This window comes from Rhinolophus sinicus, chromosome 5 (assembly GCF_057876585.1).
Source record: "Rhinolophus sinicus isolate RSI-liver-muscle chromosome 5, RSI-T2T, whole genome shotgun sequence".
In the NCBI taxonomy this organism is placed as follows: Eukaryota; Metazoa; Chordata; class Mammalia; order Chiroptera; family Rhinolophidae; genus Rhinolophus; species Rhinolophus sinicus.
This window is the reverse complement of record NC_142505.1, coordinates 36,870,671-36,896,250: the sequence shown is the minus strand read 5'-3', so window position 1 is coordinate 36,896,250 and position 25,580 is coordinate 36,870,671. Positions and strand designations below refer to the sequence as shown.

General features: G+C 40.7%; 1 protein-coding gene and 1 pseudogene across 3 annotated transcripts in view; both read right to left on the bottom strand.

Annotated features, from left to right (window-relative positions):
- ARMC8 (armadillo repeat containing 8) overlaps window positions 1-25,580 on the bottom strand; it is a 92,307-nt gene that overhangs the window by 3,626 nt on the left and 63,101 nt on the right. For all 3 annotated transcript variants that reach the window (XM_019747775.3, XM_019747786.3, XM_074312897.2), the window contains 9 exons: window positions 25,165-25,247; window positions 24,790-24,871; window positions 21,309-21,395; window positions 18,701-18,793; window positions 15,183-15,332; window positions 13,864-13,959; window positions 8,871-8,966; window positions 4,683-4,755; window positions 3,086-3,179 (listed from right to left, as the gene is read on the bottom strand). In XM_019747775.3, coding sequence (XP_019603334.1) covers window positions 3,086-3,179; window positions 4,683-4,755; window positions 8,871-8,966; window positions 13,864-13,959; window positions 15,183-15,332; window positions 18,701-18,793; window positions 21,309-21,395; window positions 24,790-24,871; window positions 25,165-25,247 — 854 coding nt within the window. The remainder of the gene's footprint in view (window positions 1-3,085; window positions 3,180-4,682; window positions 4,756-8,870; window positions 8,967-13,863; window positions 13,960-15,182; window positions 15,333-18,700; window positions 18,794-21,308; window positions 21,396-24,789; window positions 24,872-25,164; window positions 25,248-25,580) is intronic.
- Window positions 15,534-16,977, bottom strand: LOC148758235 (proteasome subunit alpha type-3 pseudogene; annotated as a pseudogene).

The window sequence follows — 25,580 nt, the reverse complement described above, 5'->3', positions numbered from 1 at the left end:
CACCTCATCTGAGGCCGTCTGAACCTGGGGTGGAGACGGCTAGTTAACAATAGCTCCTCATCTGAAAGTCAAAGACTCACAAAGCCTTAGAGACAGAGGAACCTGAGAGATGTCTTCTTCGGGTCCCAGACTTCGCTGTGCCATGGTAGGAATGTCCACTAGAAGGTCTTGACTGAACTTCTGTATTACTCTTTAAAACTGCCAATTGAGACTCCTTCTGGGTCTTTCTCAGGGGTTGGCTATGTCTGATTGTATTAAACCTCCAAGATCATAACCTTATTCTTTCTGCTACTTATTATTCTCTAAGGAGTCTTTCGGATAGATGATTTTGGAGGCAAGATCATCTTTCCCTAGAGAACTTACGGTAGCTCAGACCTTGATTCTTTTAAGGGTGCTCAAGAATACTGAAAACTTGTGTGCCACACAAATTTGGCAAAATAGCACCAGATTGGTCTAAGCAATGTAGGCCAGGGCTCAAACCTACTCCATTTCAAGCTGGTGAGGCCTCTTGTGGTGTTTTAGGTCATCTCAGAGATAACATGCAGCAGAACTATTTTCATTTCTGAACAAACATGGGAACCACCAGCTCGCAGCCAGAAGAGACGGGGTGACAGAGCCCACCCACCATTTGCGTCAGCAGCTGTTACTACTACTGTGGAGGGGCAGGTTCCAGTTCTCAAGGTGCAGCTCAATCCAGCCTTCAGCACGTGGCTGGCCTTGACTTGCCTTTGAAGTGACAGACATCTGAGCAGCAGCCTTGGGCTGCAGTTATTCAGGGATTTGTCTTCGTTAAGAGGATGGCAAGCTTCAGGAAGTTATGGGCCAGTTCTCTGTGCTCCAGAGTCTGGCATAGACATTCACTCAAGGAGCAGTAACCAACTGCCTCTTCCTCTCAGTGGGGCAGACAAGCAAGCTGACAGCCATGACACAGTGTGGTATGTTCTGTGGGTGCTACGGAAGCACAGAAGGGGTCCCTGGCATAGCTGGGGTGGTGGGGTGGGGTGGTGGAGAATGTCATCAGGCAAGACTTTGGGGAGTTCTGGAGGATAAATGGCCACTGACCAGGCATTCTCTTCCCTTGCTCTCAGGACACCTATGCACCTGGGTCTCTGCCTGCCTCACTGGTTGTTCCTTCTGCTTCTTTGCTGGATCTTTCTCATCTTCCCCTAAATGTTGGAGGGCCCTAGAGTGTGGTCCTTAGCCCTTCTCTTTTCTCTCCTTTCTCTGATTCTCCCTAGGTGACTCCATGACTTTATACACCATCCAAATTTACATGTTCAGCCCCACTCTCCCAAGTCGCTGGGTATCTAATGGGCATTCCAAACTTGGCACGACCAAATAAGAACTCTTAATTCTCCCTATCCCTACCCACTTCTCTTGTGTTCTTCACTGTCTGGGTAAACGTCAACCCCTGTCCAGGTGCTCAGGCTAAAACTCCAGGCATTTTCCTTTCCTCTTTCTTAAACATCCTACACTGAATCCATGAGCAAATCCTGTTGGCTCTACCTTTAGGTTAAATCCGGAATCTGACCACTTCTCAATGGTTCTACCATTACCACTCTTACCTCTTACCTACACGACAACAGCCTTTAACGGGTCTCCCCGTTTCCATGCTTGCCCTACTAGATGATTCTGTACACAGCCACAGTGATCTTCGAAAAATTCAGATCAGATAATATCTCTTTTGCTAAAAACTCTCCACGACTTCCTACTAAACTCTAAATCAAATCCAAAGCCTTTACTATGGCCTACAAGGCTCTCTTCTTCATTTGCCACCCCCCCCACCTCCCACTTCCATCACTCTCCCCTTTGTTTTTCTCCAGCCTCACCGGTATTCCTGCTGTTCCTTGAACATGCGTACCAAGCTCATTCCTGCCTCAGGTCCTTGAGCTCACTATTTCCTTTGCCTGGAACACTTTTCCTCTAAACATCTGCCTGGCAGACATTCTGATTTCATCCAGGTCTTTGATAAAATGTCACATCCTCAGAAAGGCCTTTACTAACTAATCTATGTGAAAAGAAACTTTCTTACTCTCTATCCCCTTACCTTGTTCTATTTTTCTTCAAAGTACTTCTCGTTACCTGCTATCATATTATATATTCATTTGCTTATTGCCTGTCTTCTGTACTAGAATGTAAGTTCCATGAGGGTAGAAACGTTACCAATGTTATTCACAATTATATCGCCAATGCCGAAAACAGCATCCGGTAGAGGTTAGTATTAAAAAACAAACCAACATCTGTTGAATGAATGAGGATTCAGAGGAGAGGGGACTGGGATGGCAAATCAGATGGAACAGAACGTGTAAATGCATGAGGCTGTGATCCTGGAGAGGGCAGGTATAAGTGGGTACGGGGTTGAGGGAGAACACAGGGGATGAGAAAGGCAGGGCCAAATCATGAAAGGCTTCTGAGCTATGTTTAAGAGTCTGGAGAATGAAAGAGTTAATGTTCCTTGCTGTTGTAATGTACAGAAGTGAGCTGGAAAGTGAAAGCTGTGTTAGAAGGGAGTGTACACAGCTAGGAAGAACACTTTTGGCTGTTGTGAGGGTAGAGGGCTCTCTGATTATGGCTCTTGCCTCTCCCAGTGAATGATGAGCTCTTTGAGGTCCAGGACTCCACAGTGGTCACTGCTGTATCCCCAGTGGCCAGGCCAGGATGGCGTAAGGCAGGTGCGCAGTGAAGTTTTGAGCTACTGAATGTTTTTATCATTGGCCTGCCTTGCTGCTTTCCAAAAGACCACATGCATTTCTATTCTGATGATTAAGGGAATGTAAGGAGTAGCCTCTGGATCCTCTCCAGTTACCCCCTAAGATGACCCAGGCTCATGTTGATTCCGAGTAAGATGAGAGCCTTTATTAATTTGCTATTATTAGCAATAATTAATAATTATATATCATTGTTATAAGTAATAAGTAGTTTGTCTCTTACTCAAATGTCACACAGTTGGCTCACAGAAAATTAGAAAGGGAATCCAAGAATCTAAAAGATTTTGTTTGGTCATGTGAATTACTAGGCAATTCAAACTCTTTTGTAAAAGAATCCAATGTACCCCAAAGCAAGGCCCTTTTATTTTGATACTCACTTGTCACAAAGGTTTGAATCTGGTGACTGACTCAGTTTGTGTAGAATATCTACGATGCCCATCTCTCGTAATTTATCCTGGCGTTCTTGTGAACCTAAGAGATGAAAGCCAACAGGTTACTGGGCACATGTCCTGGGCTGTCACTCTCCTTGGTACACCATCAAGGACCTAGCGCCTGACCAGTGCCCTCCACTCTCCACCCTTTCTATCCCTGTCCTCCACTCTCCCCAGTGTAGTGGCATCCCTTATGCTTGGATTCTCCAATAGCATTCTAACTGGTCTCTCTGCTTCTTGGCCATCTTTCCTGTTGTCTATCCAGGTTCTGCTCCTGAATTCATTTCTCCAGGGACCACAGGATCCAGGTCAGATTCTTCAGCCTGCCACAAGGTCCTTTGCCATCGGGCCCCAGTCTCATCACTTCTTTCTGGCCCAGCAGGTTTTGTTTTGCCCCTTCTGTCCTCTTCCACCCTCCACGGACCGTCCAGCACTGCCTGCTGCCCCTCGTTAGCATGTGGCAGATTCCAACTTCATACCGCTCTGGTCTTTCCTCCAACAAGAACCTCCTTGAGGGGCAGCCTTGTTTCCCTGGCACCCGGACAGTCCGTGGACTCTAGGGCCTGTATGCTGAATCCAGTTTCTCCTCCTTCTACTTGTTCTGGACAGGGTTGCTGAGCAGAGTAATCCTCCTGGAGTCCCTCCTCCCACCTGAAGAGCCACAGTGACTCACTCATGCACTGACCTCGTCTGGACCCAATGAACCAGAATCTCTAGGGGTGGAGCCCAAAACTCTACATTTTAACAAGTTGCCCAAGTGATTTTCATGCAGCCAACCCAGCACCGAGTCCCACTGCACTCCTGCATCTGTTTGCTACCTTAGTTGCACAGTGGAATCATCTGGGGAGTTTTGAAAAACACGTATGGCTTCACACAAACCTGAGCCCACCCCTACTCATTCTGATTTGTAAGTAATTGGCCTAGTGTGAATATCCCCAGGAGAGCCTAATACACAGCCAAGGTGGAGAACCTCTGATCCACAGAGGCTGTCTGACAGCTTCACCCATCACACTGCATTGCTCATTTCTCACCAATGCACCCTCTGCTCCAATAAGCTTACTTGCCTGTAGTCCTTATATGTGCTTTCTCTGCACACAATGAAAGGCCTACCCTCCTTCCCACTGTCATCTCTCATTTTCTTCAAGTACATCTCACAATCCTTCTCAGCTCTCTCAATGGCAGGGGCTGCCAGTTCTACTGTGTTTCCCCAAAAATAAGACCTAACAGGAAAATAAGCCCTAGCATGATTTTTCAGGATGACATACCCTGAACATAAGCCCTAATGCATCTTTTGGAGCAAAAATTAATAGAAAACCCGGTTTTATTTTTGGGGAAACATGGTACATTGTTGAGTCCAAGTTGGGAGCTCAGTGTTAAGTGTCCAGCTGACTCAGCTGGTCCCATGGTTCCCAAGGCAACTCTGTTGGCTGCCTGGGGCCCAGTGAGTGGTGCCTCTGCCCAGGGTCTCAGAGCCCCTGCTGCCTTCCCTGGCAGAGAATTCCTTTCCAGAATTTTCTTCAGAACAAATCTCACCATCTCTTACCTTCCTCTTCATTCCATATGAGGTTTGATATACAAAACATAGCGGCAAGCTGCAGCTTGATATGTGAATGACCCTATTTGATGCAGAAAAGGAAAATAAAAATGGTGGTAATCTCATTTTAGATCATTTGTTTTGTGTGACATAGCATAGGCAATCCCAACAGCCTAGGAGTTTGGAGCAGGGGTTTCAAAATCAAATGCCTTGAGGGGCCACAAAGTTAGCACTAATAGGGGAGTGGGTTGGACTAAAGAAAATACGGAATGGGGGAGAATGTGGTGAACTGGGGAGTGAAGCCTTGCCAAGACACTCATATTTAAATTTTAGACACCCTCTGGCCACACAAAACACCTCTAGGGCCATAGTTGCAGCCTGTAATTATCGTTCAATCCATGCACACAGGAACACTGGCGTAATTCTATGCTTTTGACTTAAGCTATGCTTCATTTGTACTGGGACACTTTCAGTTTACCAGTGGCTAACAAATTGGATGGGTGTGCATTTCGTATTTATCTCTTCAGCGACTGACTATCTGATTCAAATTACTCTTATTTGTATAGGAACATCTCCAAAAACTGACTGAGTCTCTATTTGATTTACCTTATTTGAGTCTCTACTTGATTAATCTCTACTATTGTTAAGGAGACTCCTATTCATCTGAAACACAATTCTACCTATTTTTCTTCATGTACTGAAAGTTCAACCATTTTTGTTTAAGTTGGATCATTTATCCATCGAGACTGCTTTCTCCTAAATGACAGAGGACCCAGTGGTAAAACAGTCTTTACGGATGGTTTTCCTAGTAGATAAAGAAAAGAAAAAGTCCCTAGCACATTTAAATAATTATGCATATCTGAGGAAAAACCAGTGGTATATGCTCAATGGCTTCTTAAAGGCTAGGACAGACTTATTTTGCCATGTAGGACTGTATGTCAGCATAGACAAAGAAATGGATTTGGCTTCCTCCATTAGAATTCTATGTTGGTGATTCGTTTTTCCTTTTACCTGCCGAGACTTTTTAAGAGATGTCCAGCTTGGGCTCCATTAAAACAAAACAAAACAAAAACAAAAAACAAAAACAAAACTTATCATCTGCTCCTAGTCTCAGGCCATCAGTAAATACTTGTTGAATAAATGATCTTGTATACAGTACAACAATAATCATTTATTATGCATAAGTTCATTCATCATTCATTCAATGAGTATTTTTAAATTTTTTTTTTTTTTTTTCAGTTACAGTTGACATTCCATATCATATTAGTTTCAGGTGGACAGCATAGTGGGCATTTGGATAACTTATGAAGTGACCTCTTTGGTAAGTCTAGTACCCACAGTTATTACAAGATTACTGACTATATTCCCCAGGCTGTACTTTACATCCCTGTGACTACTTTATTACTGTCAATCTGTACTTCTTAATTCAATGGATATTTTTTGGGGAAACAAATTGCTGTGATTGAGAAAACTGGAAGGTGGAGGGGTGGCAACATAATTTAGGTGGAATATACAGAAAAGATCTCTTTGAAGGAGGTAACATTTAAGCACAGACTTAAATAGGAAGGTGCCAGCTGGGCAAAGAGGTAGGGGCTAGGGATTTGGAGGAGAAAAAGTTCCTGAAAAGGTCTGAGGTAGGAAGGCGCTGTATGGCTTGTGCACACTGAGAAAGAAAGTGGAGCAACACTGGTTCAGAGAAGTAGGCATGACTAAATTGGGGGCCCTTAGAGGCCACAGCAAGGATTCTGGGTTTCATGCTGAGTTGACAGGAAGCCCCTGAAGGATTTAAGCAGTGAAGGGACAAGATCTGATTTACATTTTGGGAAGATTACTTGGGCTGCAGGGGTGTGAAGGCGGCTACTACAGCCAATCAGGCAGGCGACACTGCGGCATAGACTAGGTGAGGGCAGCGGTCATATAAAGACAGATTCCAGGTCAGATTTGAAGGAAGGGCTGACAGGACATACTGATCAATTGGATTAAGGTGAAAGAGCGGGAGAAATCAAGATAGACTCACAGGTTTGAGCAACGGGGTAGATGGCAGAGGCACTACACTGACACAGAAAGTCCAAGAGAGGAGAAATTGAGGTTTAGAATAATTTTTAAGCATCAACATTAAAAGGCTTCAGACAGTCAGATGGAGATGCTGAGTAGGCAGGGGGATACACAAGTCTGGAGGTCAGAAGAGAGGTCTAGGCTGGAGGTATACATTTCAAAGTCATCAGCATAGAGATGACAGCAAAAGTCATGGGAGTATATGAAATTCCCCTAAACCAGTGGTTCTCAACTACAGCTGTACAAAAGAACCACCTGAGGAAATTTTAAAAACCCTGAGGCCTCAGCTACTCACCAGACCTAGTAAATCGGAATCTCAGGAGGAGGGGTACAAGGCAACAGACTTGGAAAGCTCCCTAGGAGGTTCCATTGTGCAGTGACACGTGTGCAGCACTGATCTCAAAAGGAGCATGTAGGTGAGAACAGGAGGAGGTCCAGGGCTAAGCAGGGAAGTATAGTGTCATGGAAGCCAAGAGAAAAGGATGTTTCCAGGAGGAGGAAACACTCAGCTGTGTTGAAGTTTGCTATAACTGAGGTAAGACAAGGAGAGAAAACGCGCCTTTGACTCTGGCATCATGGAGGTCATTGGTGACCTTACCCAGAACTGTTTCAGTAGAGCACTGGGGATGGAGGCCAGATGAAGTGGGTTAACGTGTGGATTTAGAGGTGAGGAAGAAGATAGCATGTGCAGGAGAGGCTTTTAAGAAGTCTGGCTTTGAGTATCAGCAGAGGAACAGGCATACCTCGATGGGTATGGGAAATCAACAGAAACTTTTAAAAGACAGAGACACTATGTGGACCTGGTATTGGAAAGATTAGGGGGTTCCAAGCTGAAGCAGTAAGCTTCTCATTCAGCACATATTTACTAAGCATACAGTAAGGGCCAGGCACTATACAAGGCGATGGATATGCAATTGTGCTCAACACTGATACAGTCCGTGCCCTCATGGAGCTGCCACTCAGTAGGCACACAAATAAACCAATATGTATCACTATAATTGAGCTAAGTGCACTGAAGGGAACAGAAATAACCCACACAGACAAGAGCCCATGAGGCAGAGTCAGGTGAGCCAAGGGCTGAGCGGTGAGACAGCATGCCAGGAAGGAGTGGGGAAAAGTGTTCTGGGCAGAGCAGCCAGCGTGTGTGAGGGTCCTGAGGGAAAGCACATGAGCTTTTGGAGGATCTGAAAGAGGTCAGTGTAGTGAACAACGGGAAGAGGGGAATGAGAGGAGTTGGGGAAAGAATCAGGTCATGCAGGACTTCACAGGCCATCACAAGGGGAGTATGGATTTTATTCACGGTGCAACAGGGAGCCGCTGCATGATTCTGGCCTCTGTTCTCTTATGAAAACAAAAAGCGAGGTCACCACTAAGAGTGATGAGAGGGAGAAGTAAGGTTTAAACAATGAGCAGGTAAGAACCTCTTCTTGTAGAGAATGGGGGCGCCCGTTTGCTGGAGAACCACAGGAGGGAACTAGTCTGTGCTGAGTGCCTATCTGGGTTATGTAAATGTGAGTTTAATACGAAACCAGTCAGCCTGATTCTGGGCCATTCTCTACAGCCGTTAGCTCGGGCATGGCAGGCAAAAGAAGACAGGTTCCCCCATGGTTAGGGTTTTGCTAGAAGACGTCAGCAGAGTAAAAAGAGGAGGGATATTTGATATCCAGATATTGGCAATACGCAGTTTCTGGTGCCAGGATCCAGGGTACTCCCATGACAGTAGGTGGCTGAGCTGTTCGGAAGTAGGTGACAGATTATGTTTGAAAGCAAACAGGTCAAAGAACAGGTGCCAGAGGCTAGAGGGTCATCTGCATAGGACTGAAGCCTTGAGAGGTAAGACAGGGATTGCAGAGGCTGAGAGAAAGCCAAACGCTAAAGTCTTCGCAGAATAACACGCAATCAGATGACATGGGTGGGGAATGCGGTGGCGGGTGGTGATACTGCCAATGGCACAAGCTGCAAGGACTTGCTGTTGTTTCTTTTTGTTCAGGATGGAAGAGAGGTCCTTGAATCTATTTCAGAGTAGTCTAGTCTTCTTTTGATAATCTCTACATGATTCATTTTGCGCTAACAGTGCTACAGTCACTGCCTTCTTTCTAATGTGCAGCTAGTGAAAAACAGTGAAAGGGGACAAAGGCCTACCATGTAATACTTGATTTTCTGCAGGATGTCATCATTGGTCATAATGAGTTCTTTTGCCGTTGTCCCATCTGCTATGTTGGCTAGGATGCACAGTGTCTGGAAAAGAACAAAGGGCCAGCAATCAAGAAAGCTCTTAAGTCTCCAGACTCAAGGTCTCTCAAGAACTTGGGCAACTTCCCCCCTCAAGTATGTGGATTCTCACTGGTTCCACTGTGAATGCCTTGATGTCTTACCCCGTGGCCTCACTGCCAAAAAGCATAACAAACCTAGGAAAGACTACCCAAAAGAACCCAAACATTTCAGGGGTTTCTTTCTGGGCAAAGGCAGGCACGTCATAGTTCATGCTCTCACATAAATCAAAGGGAAAACATAATTTGTTACTATTTTCTCGAAAACTCATTTCTAAGAGAAGCTTCTGTCCCTGACCCACAAGGTTTCTTCAGGGAGGTAGTCTCTTTGGTGGAAGCTTCATAGGTGCTGCAGCTCCCCGCCTACTCCCGCTCCCTCTCCCTCTCCCTTTCCCTCCAAATGCTACTTGTGCCCAAGTGCATGACCTTCTGGGTAAAGGCCTGAACCTTGTCCATTAGCCATGGACGGTTAGGACCTCTTGACTTTCTGAACCCTATCAGAGGAACAGAAAGGGACGCAAAATGTGTGAAGGAGCTTAGTCCAAATGGGCCTACTGTGGAGACTGGAGGGAGCCTGTGCCAGCTGGCAGGACATATTTCACCACATCGGTACTAGAGGAAGGAACTCTCAGAGGAAGAGGCTGTTCTTGTCAGCTCTTGCATTCTCACTGCCAGACAAGCAGGAGGCAAGGATTAAAGTAAAGGTGAAAGGACTGAGGTAGGGATACCAAGCCAGTGTGCCAGCCTTAGCAATTCAACAAACTTTACTGAGCACCTATAACGTGCACGCACTGCACAGGGGCATTAGGATGAGGCACGAATAAGACATATGCCCTAACTTTGAAGCCATCGCACAATTACATCTCACTGCGGTGTGACTGAGGTAAAAACAGAGGTCCAAGAAAGCACAGAGTAAGCATACTTGCTTGATACTGCGAGTCAGGGAGGGCTCCTTGGAGAGAGCGACACTGAGTCCAGGAGCAGTCCGTCAGAAATTACTCAAAGCAAGTGATGAGAGGTGGGGAAGGGGTGTAAATCCAAATAATTTTCTCCAACTTTAATCTTTCTCTTGGTTAGACTTAGCTAATTAAACTTGTGGGTGATAGCTAATTGAGGAGACTTGTTCTCTTTCTATGGCCCAAACGGTAGATATCTTAAAGGGTGTTTCCTAGATTAAGATATCTTAATCTAGGAAAAAATATCTTATTTTTCCTAGATTAACATACTGTAGTAACTAAACTATTAGGGAGTGAGCCCTGAGGTTTGAACCAAGAAAGGCTGCCTCTGGAATATAGGAGACATGGAAAATGCAATTTATAATCTAAGACCTGAGCAGGCACTGGGGCAAGAACTATTCCAGGGCACTTGAATCACGATTAGGAGACCTTGATATGCCCCAGAACTGAGACACATGATCTGGGGAAGATGTTAGATTTCAAAGTGATCTGGTACCTGGTGAGTGAGCCTGTCAGAAGCCTCGCAGGTACAACACCCTTGAATTTCTCAGGACTGAGGGGGCAGCAAGGGCAATAAACAGGTTTGAACTACTTTCTTCCCTAACTTTTTATTATTAGAAGTTACTAAACACTGAAAAAAGTTAAAAGAACAAACAGTACAATGAACACCTATCCATATACTATCACCTAGATTCAACATCTACAAACATGTACCAATTTGTTCTAGAGAGTGAGGGTCTGTGCAAACATGTATGTGTACGTATGTAGTATTTATTTTTTCTTTACGTATCTTTTGGGGGGGCTAGCAAGAAGACGGTGGCTGAGCTAGCAAGCGCAGACTGCAGTTAGCAAGTGGGGTTGGTTGGTTGTCAGAGAAGCGGAACGCAGGTTGCAGATCATGTGGCTCCTGATTCCTGTCTCTAACACAGCCGCCACTGAGACTATGGCGGTATGACTCCCCTATCTGTGGCTCCGTGCGTGTTGCTTTTTGGCCTCACCATATCCTGCATTCTTATGTGGGGAGCAGGACCAGAGACCCCGCATGACACCCTGCGTGATAGCTCTGCATCCTTGCTAGCACTTTGTATTGTCTCTAACATTGTGTAGACATTCTAAGAGATATGTAGTGATATTTTGGGGAGTATCTGTTCATATCTTTTGCTCAGTTTTTTATTTGGTTGTTTCCTTATTGTTGAGTTTTGAGAGTGGCTGATATATTCGGGCCCCAAGTCATCTGTCAGGTATCTGATCTGCAAATGTTTCCTTCCAGTGGATGGCTTGTCATTTCATTCTCTTAACAGTGCCTTTGACAGAGCAGAAGCTTTAAATTTTAATGAAGTCCAATTAACCGATACTGGATGATGCTTTTAATGTCATGTCTAAGAACTCTTTGCCTAATCTAAGATCTCAAAGACTTTCTCCTGCATTTCTTTCTAAAAGTTTATAGTTTTACCTTTTACATTAGGTCTATGATTCATTTTGAGTTAATTTTTGTCTAAGGTGTAAGGTAAGAGTGTAAATTTTTTTTTTCAGTTGTTACAGAACCATTTGTGGAACAGACCATTCTTTCTCCATTGAACTACCTCTGCACCTTTGTCAACAGTCAACTGGCCGTATTTGTGTGGGTCTATTTCTGGACTCTATTCGGTTCTACCGATCTCTATGTGCTCTCCTTTTGCTAACAGCAAGTACACTGTCTTTTGATTACTGTGCTTTGATAGTAAGTCTTGAAATCAGGTACTGTGAATCCTCCAATGTTGTTCTTTTCTTTCTTTTTTTTTTTTTCAGAACTGTTTTGGCTATTCTACTTCCTTCATCTTTGCAACAGGTTTTGGAATCTATAAAGACAGAGGTTTCAGATATGTACACCTATATGCATACTTACCTAAAATCATGTTGGGATTTTCATTGGGACTGTATTAAACCTATAAACTTGGGGAGAACTGACGTTTTTAACATGGTATATTTTGCCATTTACTTAGGTCTTGGGTTTTTTCATTATCAGTATTTTGTAGTTTTTCGTATACAGATCTCACATCTCTATATAAAAAATTATGAAACACTGGTCATTTTTATGCGATTTCTATATAAGCATTTCATTTTTTCTGAGCTACTATAAATGGTACTGTTTTTTTAAATTTCCACTTCCACTTGTTTACTGCTAATATATAAAAACACAATTGATTTTTCTATCTTGTGATGCCGCTTAACTCATTGATTAGTTCTAGATTTTTTGATGAGTCCATGGCATTTTTACAGACATTCATTTCATCTAGGAATAGTTTTACTTCTTTCCAATCTGTATGCCTTGTATTCCTTTTTCTTGACATATTATACTTGGTTGGAATTCCTGTACGATGTTGAACAGGAGTGGTTAAGAAGGGACATACTTGTCTTGTTCCCAATCTAAGGCAGTGAAAGGTATGTTCACCATCTCGACTGCGGTGACCATTTCACAGATGTATACATATGTCACCGTATCATATTCTATACTTCATTTATATGCAGCTTATTATATGTCAATATACCTCAATTAAAAAAACCCCAAAATTTATCAGATGCTTTTGAAAAGAATTAAACTTCCAGCTCAAACCAGACAAAGCCTCCCACAGTTGCCTGCTTTTGGACCATCACCAAAACCTGTGCGAGTATCTTCTGGGTTTTGCCAAAACACATTATTGTTGTTGGTCTTTTCTTTTGCCCTCATCCAAATCTGGCCTCACTTTGCTTCACTTTTCAAGTTAGCGGATTTCTATCTAGGTGAGTTGTCTTTATAGACAAAATTCATTCCTATGCTTTCCAGGTAGAACAGTTTCTTTTGAATAATGTGTCTTCTTCATTGTTCTAGTAATGAATCTCATTCACCCTAACCTCAGGGATGCTTAAGAGATTATATTTTTTCTGTGTTAAATTTTTGTTCGTCAAAACATAGTTGTTTATTATTGAATTTTAAGAGAAATCATCTAAAATATCTATCTTAAAACCATTTTGTCAAATCTGCCACCTTTTTTGACTCACATATTCAATCACAGCTCCTAAATCCTACTGCTCTTACTTCCTGGACTATTCTTTTGAAGTCAGCTGACTTACTCCGACTCAGGAACACACAGGATGAGGTGCATGAGCCCTGTAATTAGACTCTCTGGGTCCAACTCTTCACTGATGAACTTGGGCAGGTTTCCTCCATACATGTAAGTGTACAGCTCAATTTTGAAAGTGAACACACCCATATAGCCAACATCTATGCCAGAAAGTTGAACCTTATCTTTACCTCAGATCTTGTGTTAAAATTTTAAGTTTGTAGGTGACATTTTTTAAAATAACAAAATAAAATATGTACTAGATTAAAAATCCTATAATAAATCCCAGGAAATAAAGAAAAGTGCTTCCCAAACTGCCCTCTGACGAATGTACAGCTTCTGTATTTTTATGCTTACCCTAAACTTGCCTTACTGAAACTCAACAAAAAGTAGGGCTATGGGATAGTAATAAAGAACAGAGATGCATAAAAGTAAAGAAACAAAAACTGTCTCCAGCATAAGGGATTATCTCATCAGGAAGTTGCAGAAATTTGGGGTCAGAGCATGGTGGGAGAGAGGGCGAGAAATGGTGACTCCTAGACAAAGGATTTACTCTAGAATGATCGAAGGTGGCTGACCCCTCTGAGATAGGAATGGTGTGTACAACGTACGACACAAAGGATAAAACTAAACTCTTGCGTTTCTTCCTATTCCAGGAGGAAGAATTCTTGAAGACAGTGTCAGGGGTGGTGGCGAATCTTTTTTGGTATTAGGTTGGTGCAAAAGTAATTGCAGTTTAAAAGGTTAAAAATAATTGCAAAAACCACAATTACTTTTGCACCAACCTAATACAATCAGAAGGTATTCCTCAAAAAAGGGGAACGCATACCTGTTCTTTGACCTCAATGTTATGCTCCCCTTCCAAAATAAGAGTGACGGCTTGCATAATCTGCTTTCCATGAGTACTCATTATTTTATCTATATGCTGTAAAAGAATGGGAAATCCACAATTAGTATCTGGGGAACAAAGAAAAAAAATCACAGGAAGGAACAGAAGGCTTCTGAACATACAATTGTTGCAAAGTGAACACCACAGTATATAGAACCAGATGCCAAAAAACAGTGTTTATTGTATTTTGAAGCTGCATTTTGCCTTCAACATTTATTTATTTATTTTTTTGGATGACTTAAAGATGAAGAGAGCATAGGCACGGCCATATAGCATATAGAATTACAATCACTTGGGATCCTCAAGTCCAACGATATTAAAGAAAAAGAGGCAGATAAAAATGGGTGAGGGAGGTAGGGAAAGCCAGACCTGGAAAGCATGGTATCGATATATTTGCTATCTTTGGGGAACAAATGTACAAAGCCTCAAAAAACAAGTGATATAATACATAAATAATATATAATAAATAGTATATTAAAAATATTATATATAAATTAAAAAATTAAGCTAATAGATACACAATTTGGTGGTTGCCAGAGGCAGGAGGGTGGGGAATAGGAGAAATGGGTGAACTGTTTTTTGGGTGTTTTTTTTTTTTTAAGTTTAAATAAATCGAATAAAAAACAACAGTGAAGCACAGAGAAGGGACCATCCATGATTCATCTACATGAAGGCCATTGACAATGTTGCTCAGGGAACATTACAGAACAATGACAGGGACCCACCAGCAAGGCTCAGCCTCTCGCGCTCTGACATACACCCACTGTTCTCCACACTGACCTCTTCAGAGGTCATTTGAGTAAATGGGGGCTGAAGGAGGGTGGGGTGGGGGGTGTGTGTGCGTGTGTGCGTGTGTGCATGTGTGTGTGTGTGTGAGTATGGAATGGCAGTGAAAAAGATTCTCTAAAGTGAAAGAAGCAGAAGCCCCAGAGGTAAGTGATTTAGGTAGACAAGAAAACCCACCCTGGCCAGCAAACCAGGTAAGACTAAAGTAACAGATCAAGACAGGCTTGTATCCTTCAAGGAGGAAAGAGAGGGAGATGGGACAGGCAGTGCAGCAACGGAGGGCCGGGTGGCTATATGGGGAAGCAGCTCCCAGATAACCTATGAAGGTGACAGGTCTACACATCAACTCCGTGCTTCTCTAGGAAGGAGCAGTTTCTGAATCACACTTGTCGACAGGAGCAGAGAGGCAGGGCAATGTTTTACAATGTATACGCAGGAGTAGCCAATCTGGAAACCTGGGTGGTTTTACTTACAGGCCGAGTAGACAGGAGATTTCTAAGAAGTCCCAATGTCTTCATCAGCACATTCAAATCTGAATCTGATAATAACCGGAATAGCTGTTCAGTACTCAAGCTTCGTAAAATATCTGCTTTTATTTTTTGTTCAGCCTGAAATGCCATATTCTGAAAGGATTAAAGAAATTTAAAGAATCATGTCTATATTTGCTTAATTATATTTTAATAATAACTGATAATTTTCAGAGTACTAACAGAATCTGCAGAAAATCTTTAAATATAAGTCACATTATTTTTGATTCCTGTTAATCATCCATAGTTCTGTCAAGAGAAATATAATTATCACTCCTGTACGAGGAATATGACCACTTCTTTTTTTTTTTTTTTTTACAAGACAAAAATTTAATGAAAATTGGTCAGTGGGTATATAATAATCCACAGGACTAAATAGTTACATGGGGATTGTATTAGAAATTTAAAATAGCTGCTGAATTAAGTGTTACATATTATCATCATCTGATTCATCTTCTTCCTTCAAAGATTCCTTAGCATATTTCTCTGCTTCTTCCCTTATATCTTTGGGAACAATTTCATGTCTTCCTTTAGTTATTTCACCAACCCAGCTGAGCTCTAGTTCAAAAGCTTTATCCTTAACTTCATCGTGTACTATGTAAATTATTTTTGCAACTTCTTTAACAACATCACGGCAGGTCATTTCTTTCATCTGAAGCTTTTCTATTTCTGTTTTTGCAGCTTGCTTGGCTTTGCCAATAGCACAGCCCCAATAACCGTATGAAACACCTGATGGGTCAATCATGTAGAGCTGTGCACCATCATTCACACTGTAAGACCCTAACATGAAACTGCAGCCAAAAGGTCTAACAGCACTGTAGAGTGTATAAGCATGTACATACATGGCCACTCTGTCTGCCAGATGTTTTAGTGGAATGTTATAGCCAAAGTTAGATCTAAAGTTGGAAGCTTCTTCTCTTGCAAAGTCTGCTAAAGAACGAGCATCTGCCAACAAACCTGCGTGGGGTAGGCCCCGTAGCTTTGGGTTGCTTGTTGGGTATAGTCGTTTGAGGCCATGTCGGCGCACGCGCGCACTGGCCGACACGCAGCGAGATCCCAACACCACGGAGCACCGACGCCTAGAGGACTGAATGACCACTTCTTGACACAGGCATTTGAGTGTCTTAAGATTTCTCAAATACTAAATACAAACTCCACTATTACTTTTGAGAATATCCTTGTGGTTATCAAGAAAACCCCCATGTACTTTAATGGCAAAATAACTATTAACAACTATACTGTGCCATGCATTTTGAGAATTACTTAAAAGTACTCACTTATTATGGGTGAAAATAAGTAGTAGGTTTGTTAACTTTACTGGTATGAAACACCTATTATGTTCACAATACGATACTACCTGTTGATATGGCTGGGCCATATAATTCAAGAAGCTCTCTAGGGGGTAGGATGTGTTTCCAAGCAAACCCACTATCAACCCCAAATGGCCAGTAGCTATTTTTCTCCTCTTTCTCCTTTGTGGACACGTTATGGATTATTATCACAGCCTAACCTGAAGTTAGTAACGTGTATGAAGAAAAACAAGGGCAAATTCCAAATAACTCATAAATCAACTTTTAGTATAAAAATTTCTTATAAATTAGAGACTTATTAAGATATGTGGTTACTGCCCTCCAGGAACTTATTTTTAATCAAGGACCTAAGACATGAAAGATCAGTTACTTAACGATGCAAGGCGGCATGGAAGAGCAAAAAGAGTACTGGACTGCATGTCAAGAGACATGATTCCAAGGTTTTATATTTAGTGGAGAGAGAACATAACAGCTGGTAATATGGAGATTGATAAGAATAAGACAGTCAATATGGATTTGAAGAGTGGCTCATATCCTTCAAGGAGGAAGGAGAGGGAGCTGGGACAGGCAGGGATGATAAGTTCAATTTTCAACACTAAAATTGTACACGTTAAGGAGTCCTCAAATGAAGTCCCGTGAGTTGTTTAAGTGATAGAACTGGGGTATAGGGGACAGTTACATCTGGATATGTACGGATAGCAGTCTACTTTCATTCTTTTGCATGTGGCTTTCCAATTTTCCCAGCACCATTTATTGAAGAGGCTTTCTTTTCTACATTGTGTTTTTGCAACAACATGGATAGATCTTGAGATTATTATGCTAAGCGAAATAGGTCAGACAGAAAAAGTCAAGAACCATATGACTTTACTCATATGTGGGATATAAAACTGAAAGCAACAAACAAACAAGACAAACAAACAAACAAACAAAAATCATAGACACAAACAACAGTTTAGTTACCAGAGGGTAAGAGGGGACAGGGGGGGTTAGAAGAGGATAAAGGGGGTCAAATACATGGTGACGGCAGGAGAATTGACTCTGGGTGGTGAACATACAACGCAATATATAGATGATGTATGAATATTATAGAATTATACTCTTGAAACATTTAATTTTACTAACCAATGTCACCCCAATAAATTTAATAAAAATTAAAAAAATAATTAAGTCCTGGGAAAGAGTTTCAAGAAAGGAAAGTATTAAAAGCTAGTGCAAAGTTAAGGAGGAAAAACAACTGTGAAGCTACTGGATTCAGTGCTTTCTTAGAAGATGATTATGTCTGTCCCAAAGTCTGTGTGAAAAGACAGCAAATACACCTGGAACAGGAATAAGAGCATGGGCTTGGGACAGGTTCAAACCCATTTCCATCACTGATTAGCTGTGAGGCGTTGGACAATTCATTTACCTTCCCTGCGTCCCAGTTTCCCACTTGTAAGGGGGATATGTACTAGTATAACTTAAAATAAGAATTAGAGATAACAAGTATAAAACACCTAGCTTAGTGTCCGGTACGTAGTGATAAAATTGCTACTATGTTTTTAAAAACCATGTAGGATTACTCTATTTTCAATTTTAATTAATTTTAGTTTTAATAAACCTTAAGGATAAATGGTCCTCTGGCTTCACAGTTATAAAGTTTTAAAATTTAGATTATAAATTATTTACTAGAAACTATGAAGAAATTATTAAGTTTTTATGTACTAATTCTATCATGGGAAAGTTATTAATCACTCTGGGCCTTACTCATTTGCAAAATATGGCTACTCCCTACCTAGCTTATTTCACCAGGTTGTTAGAAAGAGCAAAGGAGACACAACAGTGCTTTGTAAAGTAGGGAGCTCTATACAGATATCAATACGTTCGTGATGAGGAAAATTTCTCCTAAAATTAGACAAGTTTCAACATCTGTCCACTTTTCTTAGTAATAAACAGGAGAAGAGATGCACACAGTAGCCATGCAACTTGCTTACATTCAAATTTGAAAGCTGAATATGGAGTCTTCTAGGTCCTAGGCCATTAGAAAACTGGGCAAAAATGTCAAGATTTTGTAAAAAAGAAAATTTCAGACATTTTAACACATTCTTTCATTTGCATTTTGAAAATAGCTCTATTCTCTTTATAAATGATGACATACATAAAGAGAGAGAAACATACCATTAGAGCCCAAATTCCATTCACTCGTAAAGCAGGATTTTCACTTTGGGTTAATCCACAAAGTAGCTCTACAGCTCCTGATTCTAAAATCGGCTGCCATAGGAAAAGAAAAACAACAATGAAAAAACAGCTTTAAGTCAGGTTTGTAAACTAAATGCATACATACCCTGACACTGTGCCTATGACATTTTCCCCAATTCCAAGCAACTTTCACAAAGCAGGGAGTGAGGTGACCATAAAAATCACCCTGAGAAGGGCAAGGACAATTGTTCTCTCTCAAATTAAAAAATATAAATAATCCTTGTGAGTTCCTTTTTCTTTGTAGTCCCACAAGACTCATGAGACACACTAATAGTGTACATTTCGCACATACTCCGTATGATCCCACTATCTAGTTCCACACTCTCATTCTCACCATCCTCCGAGACTCCCTCACTCCTGCTTTGTGTGTCATGTATCTCATGTGTCGTTTATAAGCTGTGACTATGAAGCTATAGTCTGATTTAGATTGGAACTTAAGACAACCTGACTATCTCCCTTCCAAATTGTCATTCTTATTTCAAACATGCTGCAAAATTCATCTTTTAGAACTACTTTCAGGACTACTTCTCAATCATACAAGCAAAACAGCCTTGTACCTTTATAGTCATACCACATTTTATACCTAAAATAGCACGCTTTCACCTGACCACTTAATTTACTCGTATTTACGTGGCTAAAAATGGGTTTTGATAATTTCTAAAAAATTCAAATGTTAGAGAACTGATTTACCATTATCAATGAATGTTTAAAAGACCATCTGACAAGTGGATCCTTTAAATGCCTTAAGCAATTCATACTTAAATACCCAGGAATAGGACAGTGCCTTTCAACATGACATTTTTGAAGAAGAGTACACATTCTTCTACTTGTACAAAATGCAGTATTTTACTTTTTATTCTGAAATAATTTCAAACTTACAAAGTAGTAAGATTATATAGAGGGAACTTCCACATTTCTTTTCCCAAATTAATCAATTTTTAACATTTTGTCATATTTACTTTATCATTATCTCTTGTTCTATACACCCATAAGCACATCATTTATCTTTTCTGAACTATTTGAAAATAGAGTGCATACGTCATGCCCCTTTACCCTTAATATGTCAATGTGTATTTCCTAAGAACAAGGACATTCATTCTCTTAGATAACCACAGAAGAGTTACTATATTCAGACAATTTAACATTAAAACAATATTTTTATTGACTTGATAATCCATATTCCAATTTTGTCAACTGGCCCAATAGTACTCTTACAGCATTTCCTCCCCTTCCAGTTTATGATCCAGTTTATTTTTTATTCATTTATTTTTATGGACATATACTTGACATACAACATTATGAGTTTCAGATGTAAAACATTATTCGATATATGTATGTATTGCAAAATGACCACCACAATAAGTCTAGTTAACATCCGTCATCACACAATACATATTTTTAATTTTTGTCCCTTGTGACAAGAACTTTAAAAAGCTACTCTTAGCAACTTTCAAACACACAACACAGTTTTGTTAACTACAGGACAGTTTATTTTTACTTTGGAAAACCAATTGCATTAATCATCCTATGCCTGAGCTCATCTACCTTACTTCATAACTAGACCCTAAAATTTTGAAGGTAGATCTGAGGCAACATAACAGCTATGCAGGAGGATTAATGGTGTTACACTGACTGCAAACAGATTGTCATCAGACCAAGATTCCCACCACCAGGGCAGAGAAGAACAGGTGGAAACTCTTGCATCTTATCTCACCTTTGTCTTCCCTCAAAATAACTACGTTTCTCTTTCCCCTTTTGTTCCAAGATTTTTGCTTGTTGAACAACTGTCTGTCTCTGAACCTCCACCTTGTTACTAATGCCTTCCTAATTACCAATAGTCAAAAGCCTGCAAGGTGTTACAATGCAGAAAAGAAATTCAACAAAAATGGGACTACTAAATGTACAATAAAGGACAGTGTCTACACCTCCGTTCGTGATTGGGCAGACCAGAATATTTTACCACGATGAAACTATTTGTGTAAGGTTTCCTCCTTCCTTTATTAAAGTTTATTTTAATTTTCCCTATAAAAATAATATATCCTCAAATAATGTACAAAATGCATTAAAGAGGAAAATATCTCCACATTTAACCCTTCTCCAAACAACTACCATTAACACTAAACATTAAGAAGATTATTTTCTGATGCCAGCAGTTATCTCCTTGAAATGACTTATAATACTGTTTTACAAAACTGAGTCTTAATTTATTCTTTAGTAAATATAGTTTGAAAATAGTCTATTATTTGTGTAATTACTTCTTACATTTGCAGTTGCAGGCCATTTAGAGTGACTGTAAACTGTAATATCTTTTAAATAATCTGAATATGCCAGGCAGAATAAATGGGATAATAGGAAATTATGATACCCATATTAAAAAATAATTGATTTTGCTGCCCCCCCATCTTTAAACAAACCACAAATAGTTTTTAAAATCAATCTTCAAATTTCAATGTCAACTACTGTGAAAATTATTTGACTAAGTTCTTGGTAGGACCAGGCAACCCAGGAAGAGAAAATCAATACAAACCTCTTTGCTTGGAGAAAATTCAAGAAGAAGATTACACAGCATGGAAGAAGCTACTACTAGGATTTCATCTGGTGCATTTTGTAAAACCTATGGAATTAAAAAAACAAAAGGATACTATTAATGGTTTGTAAACATGGAGTTGAGATCATAAGAATAAACGAGAAAAAAAAATTGTCTTTCAACCTGATTTCTCATATGGGAGAAATGGTTAGGAAAGACTCACTTGATATCGTGTCAGCCTCTATTTAGTGTTATAATTATGACCAAGACCCTCCCTTCTATCTTGCTGGAGGAGCTACAGCCCCACTGCCAAGATGGGGTTTCTGCATGGAAAAGGAGATAGACAGTCGGGGGGTAGGGTTGGAGGCTCCGTGTACAGTTGGAAGACCATGGGACTGCTTTAGGGCAACATAGCTTATTCTACTTCATCATATCAGGCCAATTATGAAAGCACCCAGGGTCCAAGACTTCGTAATGCGTCCCTACAAGGACTTGTTTGATGAGGAGCATGGATGGATTGAGCTATTGCACAGGCCGGGTATTGTGGGGAACTGGTTTTTGAGACTGGAGTCACACAGTGCTGGTTCCAAGCCTTACTCCTCCACTTACTAGATGTGTGCACTTGAGTACATTTCTTAACCTCTCTGAGTCTCCAAATTGAGGAATTAAGGAAAACAACACTTCCTTGACAGGACTACTTAGGATAAGTGTGATATGGTGAATAATAAAGGAACACAGACTGCGTGAGCGCAAATTTTAGCTCAACCACTAAACAGGTATATGAATTCCCTGGCTGTAAAATGGGGATAATAATAGTACTTGCTTTATAGGGTTGTTGTGAGAATTAACAAATGGAAAGATTTTGGAGGAGTAACTGGCACACAGTAATGACTATATAAGTAAGGTTTTTAAAAAGGTACTTTACTGCCATATTGTCGTTGTTATCAGGCATATGGAAGCTACATGCCATGGACCCTCACTGAACTCAAAAGACAACATAGCAAGATGACCAACGTTAGTCTCCATTAGCTATTATCAGAACCTGTTCTTCCTCAAGTCTAAGAGAGAAGGCTTCATACACACTACCACTTGTATGCAACAACCACTTCACTTAAGTCCTTCGCATGTGGGCTCAGATCAGGATCAGATCATGATCCCAGAAGGAGTCCTAGCAGCTCTAGCTGTGCAAATCTGAAATGGAGAACCACAAAAAACTTTAAGAGTTAAATTTATTATCTGCTTTCTTCAGCTAAAGCAAGTCTGAAGTCCCCAAGTTAAGAATAAGCAAGAATTACACAATAGCAGCAGTTCTTTTAACACACTGCTTTAATTCTGTGAATTGTTGAAGCTCAACTCTCATATATGATGCATACTGATCTGTGTCTGCCACACACCCCTTTAAGCCCCTGTTCCCCTTCCTGCATCTCTGGTGCACCTCAGTACCCACGCTTTAAGGCCATCCATTCGAGAAGACCCCCTGAGCCCTTCCAGTCAGAAGTCATTCTATCCTCCTCTGGGCGTCCACTTCCATTGCTGGGGACCTCCTAGGACCCTTAATGCTGCCCACACGATCCAAATTGTATGAGCAGACATGCCCATCTCTCTCTATTACCAGATTTAAGCTTCTGAAGGAATAATCTATATATTTATGGTCTAATTTATCCTGATCTGTATCAACCACGTGGCACTGCACAAAATGTTTGTGAAATAAGAGAAATAATCATTTTCCAAAATTACACTACTTAGAATCACTGGTTGAAATAAGTGAGTGCCTACCAAGGCTTTAAAAAGTTGCTTTGCTTATTTTGATTCACTGTTTTAAATCTTTATTGTTTTACAGACATTAATGTGCTTTTATCAAGTTTTATTTTCAAAGTAGGTAACATTTAAGGATAAACTAAAACAGAAGAGATTCTATGAAATTTTTAAAAGCACTTACTCAGTGCAGTGTAAGATACAACATGAAATTCGGAAGTTAACATCTAATGCTGACCAAATAGCATTTCACCAAAATAATAACAAAAAATAATCACAAATGAAATTTGTAATTAAAATCAAATGGCTACTCTGTGGCTTGCTAACCAACAGTTAAAAGCAAAAAGAGGGGGGGAAGCAAAAGAGGGGGGAAAAATCAATAGACATGCAAACGTCTTTGAACTAACTAAGAGGAACTGGAATATTTGAAATACATTACTGATTTACTTCCAAGCTTTTAAACTATACCTTAAATGTGCAACAAAGTAGTAGCTTGACAGTATAATAATTATACCCACATGTACTCAAGCACACAAAATCCTTCTAGGTTGCACACCAAACCTTTTCCCAGACAGAACTAGCTAGAAACCACATGTTGTTCCATTTCTGATTCATATGATAGAGGGGTACTTAGCTGAGCAATCAGAGAAAATGACTCCACAGGAAATATTTGGAGGTTATTCTGGGAAACGGGGAATGCTTAAAAGAAACCTTGAATAGACAGAATCAATAAATCAAGATTAAGCTGCTTGTCCAGGTGCAACCTAAGGACAAGAAGGAATGGCAATAGGAAAACCACTTAACTGGCGAGCACTGGTCCAACTCTTCACCTTGCGCTCATATCCCACCCCTCTACTAGTCATGAAGGCACCCTTTATGGTTCCTGCACATACCACACGTAGTGTCTCTGTTAATGCCGTTTCTCCCTCTGGAACATCCTCCTGCCTTCCGTCTTCAAAGGTTACTCCATATTCATCCTGCCTGAAGCTTCCCCTGACTATTTCTACCACACTGATGCCTCTACTGGAACCTCAAGCTTTAAGCTGAGAGCAAGAGCTCTAGAGCAAAAAAAAATTGGGGAAGCCCAGAGGCTTTCATAGTAGGTACAAAACGAAAAACCAAAAATGTCAACAAAACAGGCCAAGTTGACCTATGGTTCTATAATATAGCAGGAATAATATTACTGGCGGCAACTTAATGCAAGCTCTAAGTCTCAATCAAGATTCAATTAACCAGAACACCTCCCCCCCTCCCTTAAGGAAATACCTAAGACCAAAAAAGTTATTTTGGAGTAGAGAAGCAAGAGGTGACAGTTGTGTTAAAAAAAATATCCAGGAGTGCCGAAAGAATAAGAACAAGTTATATCTTATCTGTAAATGGCTGATTCCTTTTCTTTTTTAAGTAAAAACTGCAAAGACAACTCTGGATAGAAGTCTAAAATGTAATGCTAATCACATAGGGAGCTCAGATGAGTGAAGTTTTATTTAATAAAAGAAAACCAGGCAGCACATACTTCCCTGTCACACACGAGATACTGTTCTCAGGAACAGGGCACAGCAGATCTACAGATGCTCAGAACATGAGATTTGAGGAGATTAACTGTTCAAAACGCCCTCTCTACACAAAAATCACACATACTCCTAAACCAGGGAGTGCTGTCAGCTATGTCAGCTCACTAAAGGCTCTGGGGGAATGGGTGTAACTTGCTCCCCCTTTCTTTTCTTACCTTCATTAAAGGTTTCCACACGGCGTGATCTTGGAAACTGGTTCGAAGCTGCTGCACAGATCTAGATAAACTGTGCAAACATCTAGGAAGAATAATCAAAATTAGCTCCTCGAGAAGCTGAAACTTTTACTTTTCAAACACACTGGCATTTCACAATTACTAATATACACTTCAAGTATATCTACAGACATTGTTAATTCAACTACTACTTCAGAACACCTCATGGGCTTTTCGGGCTAGCTTCTCTGTTTAAAAATTCACCTGGGTATACTTTCGAGTTACATCTGGATTCTGCGCTTACTCGGTGAAGGTCCGGAAAGGAAAAGGTTAAACACACAGCAAAGGATTTTTATTCAGACCATTTAAAGCTCATACCTGACAGCAGCTAACCGCACCTTGACACTAGACTCAGACAAGCCAGTCACAATTCGGTCCATCATATTTTCAGTCTCAATGATCTGGAGAAAAAGGTTAATGCTGCATAAATAACAACACGAAGATGACCAACTTCACTGCTTGTAAATGCAAGTACGCTAACGTCATTAAAAGCTTACTGTTGTTTTCAGCAAGAGTTTTTACCTCTGGAATAATCACTTTGTGGTGGAGGCAGGCATCACATCAGAAAGGGAGGGCTAACCCACTACGGACCTGCCAGACTGAACGACAGGCATACAGGGTAGATTACGTGGGTTTTTTTGTTTGTTTATTTTTTAAAACACTTAATAATTACATGGCATAAATATTGCAGAGGTGCTGCATAAACCGTCTTGAGAAAAAGTAAAGGATGTAAC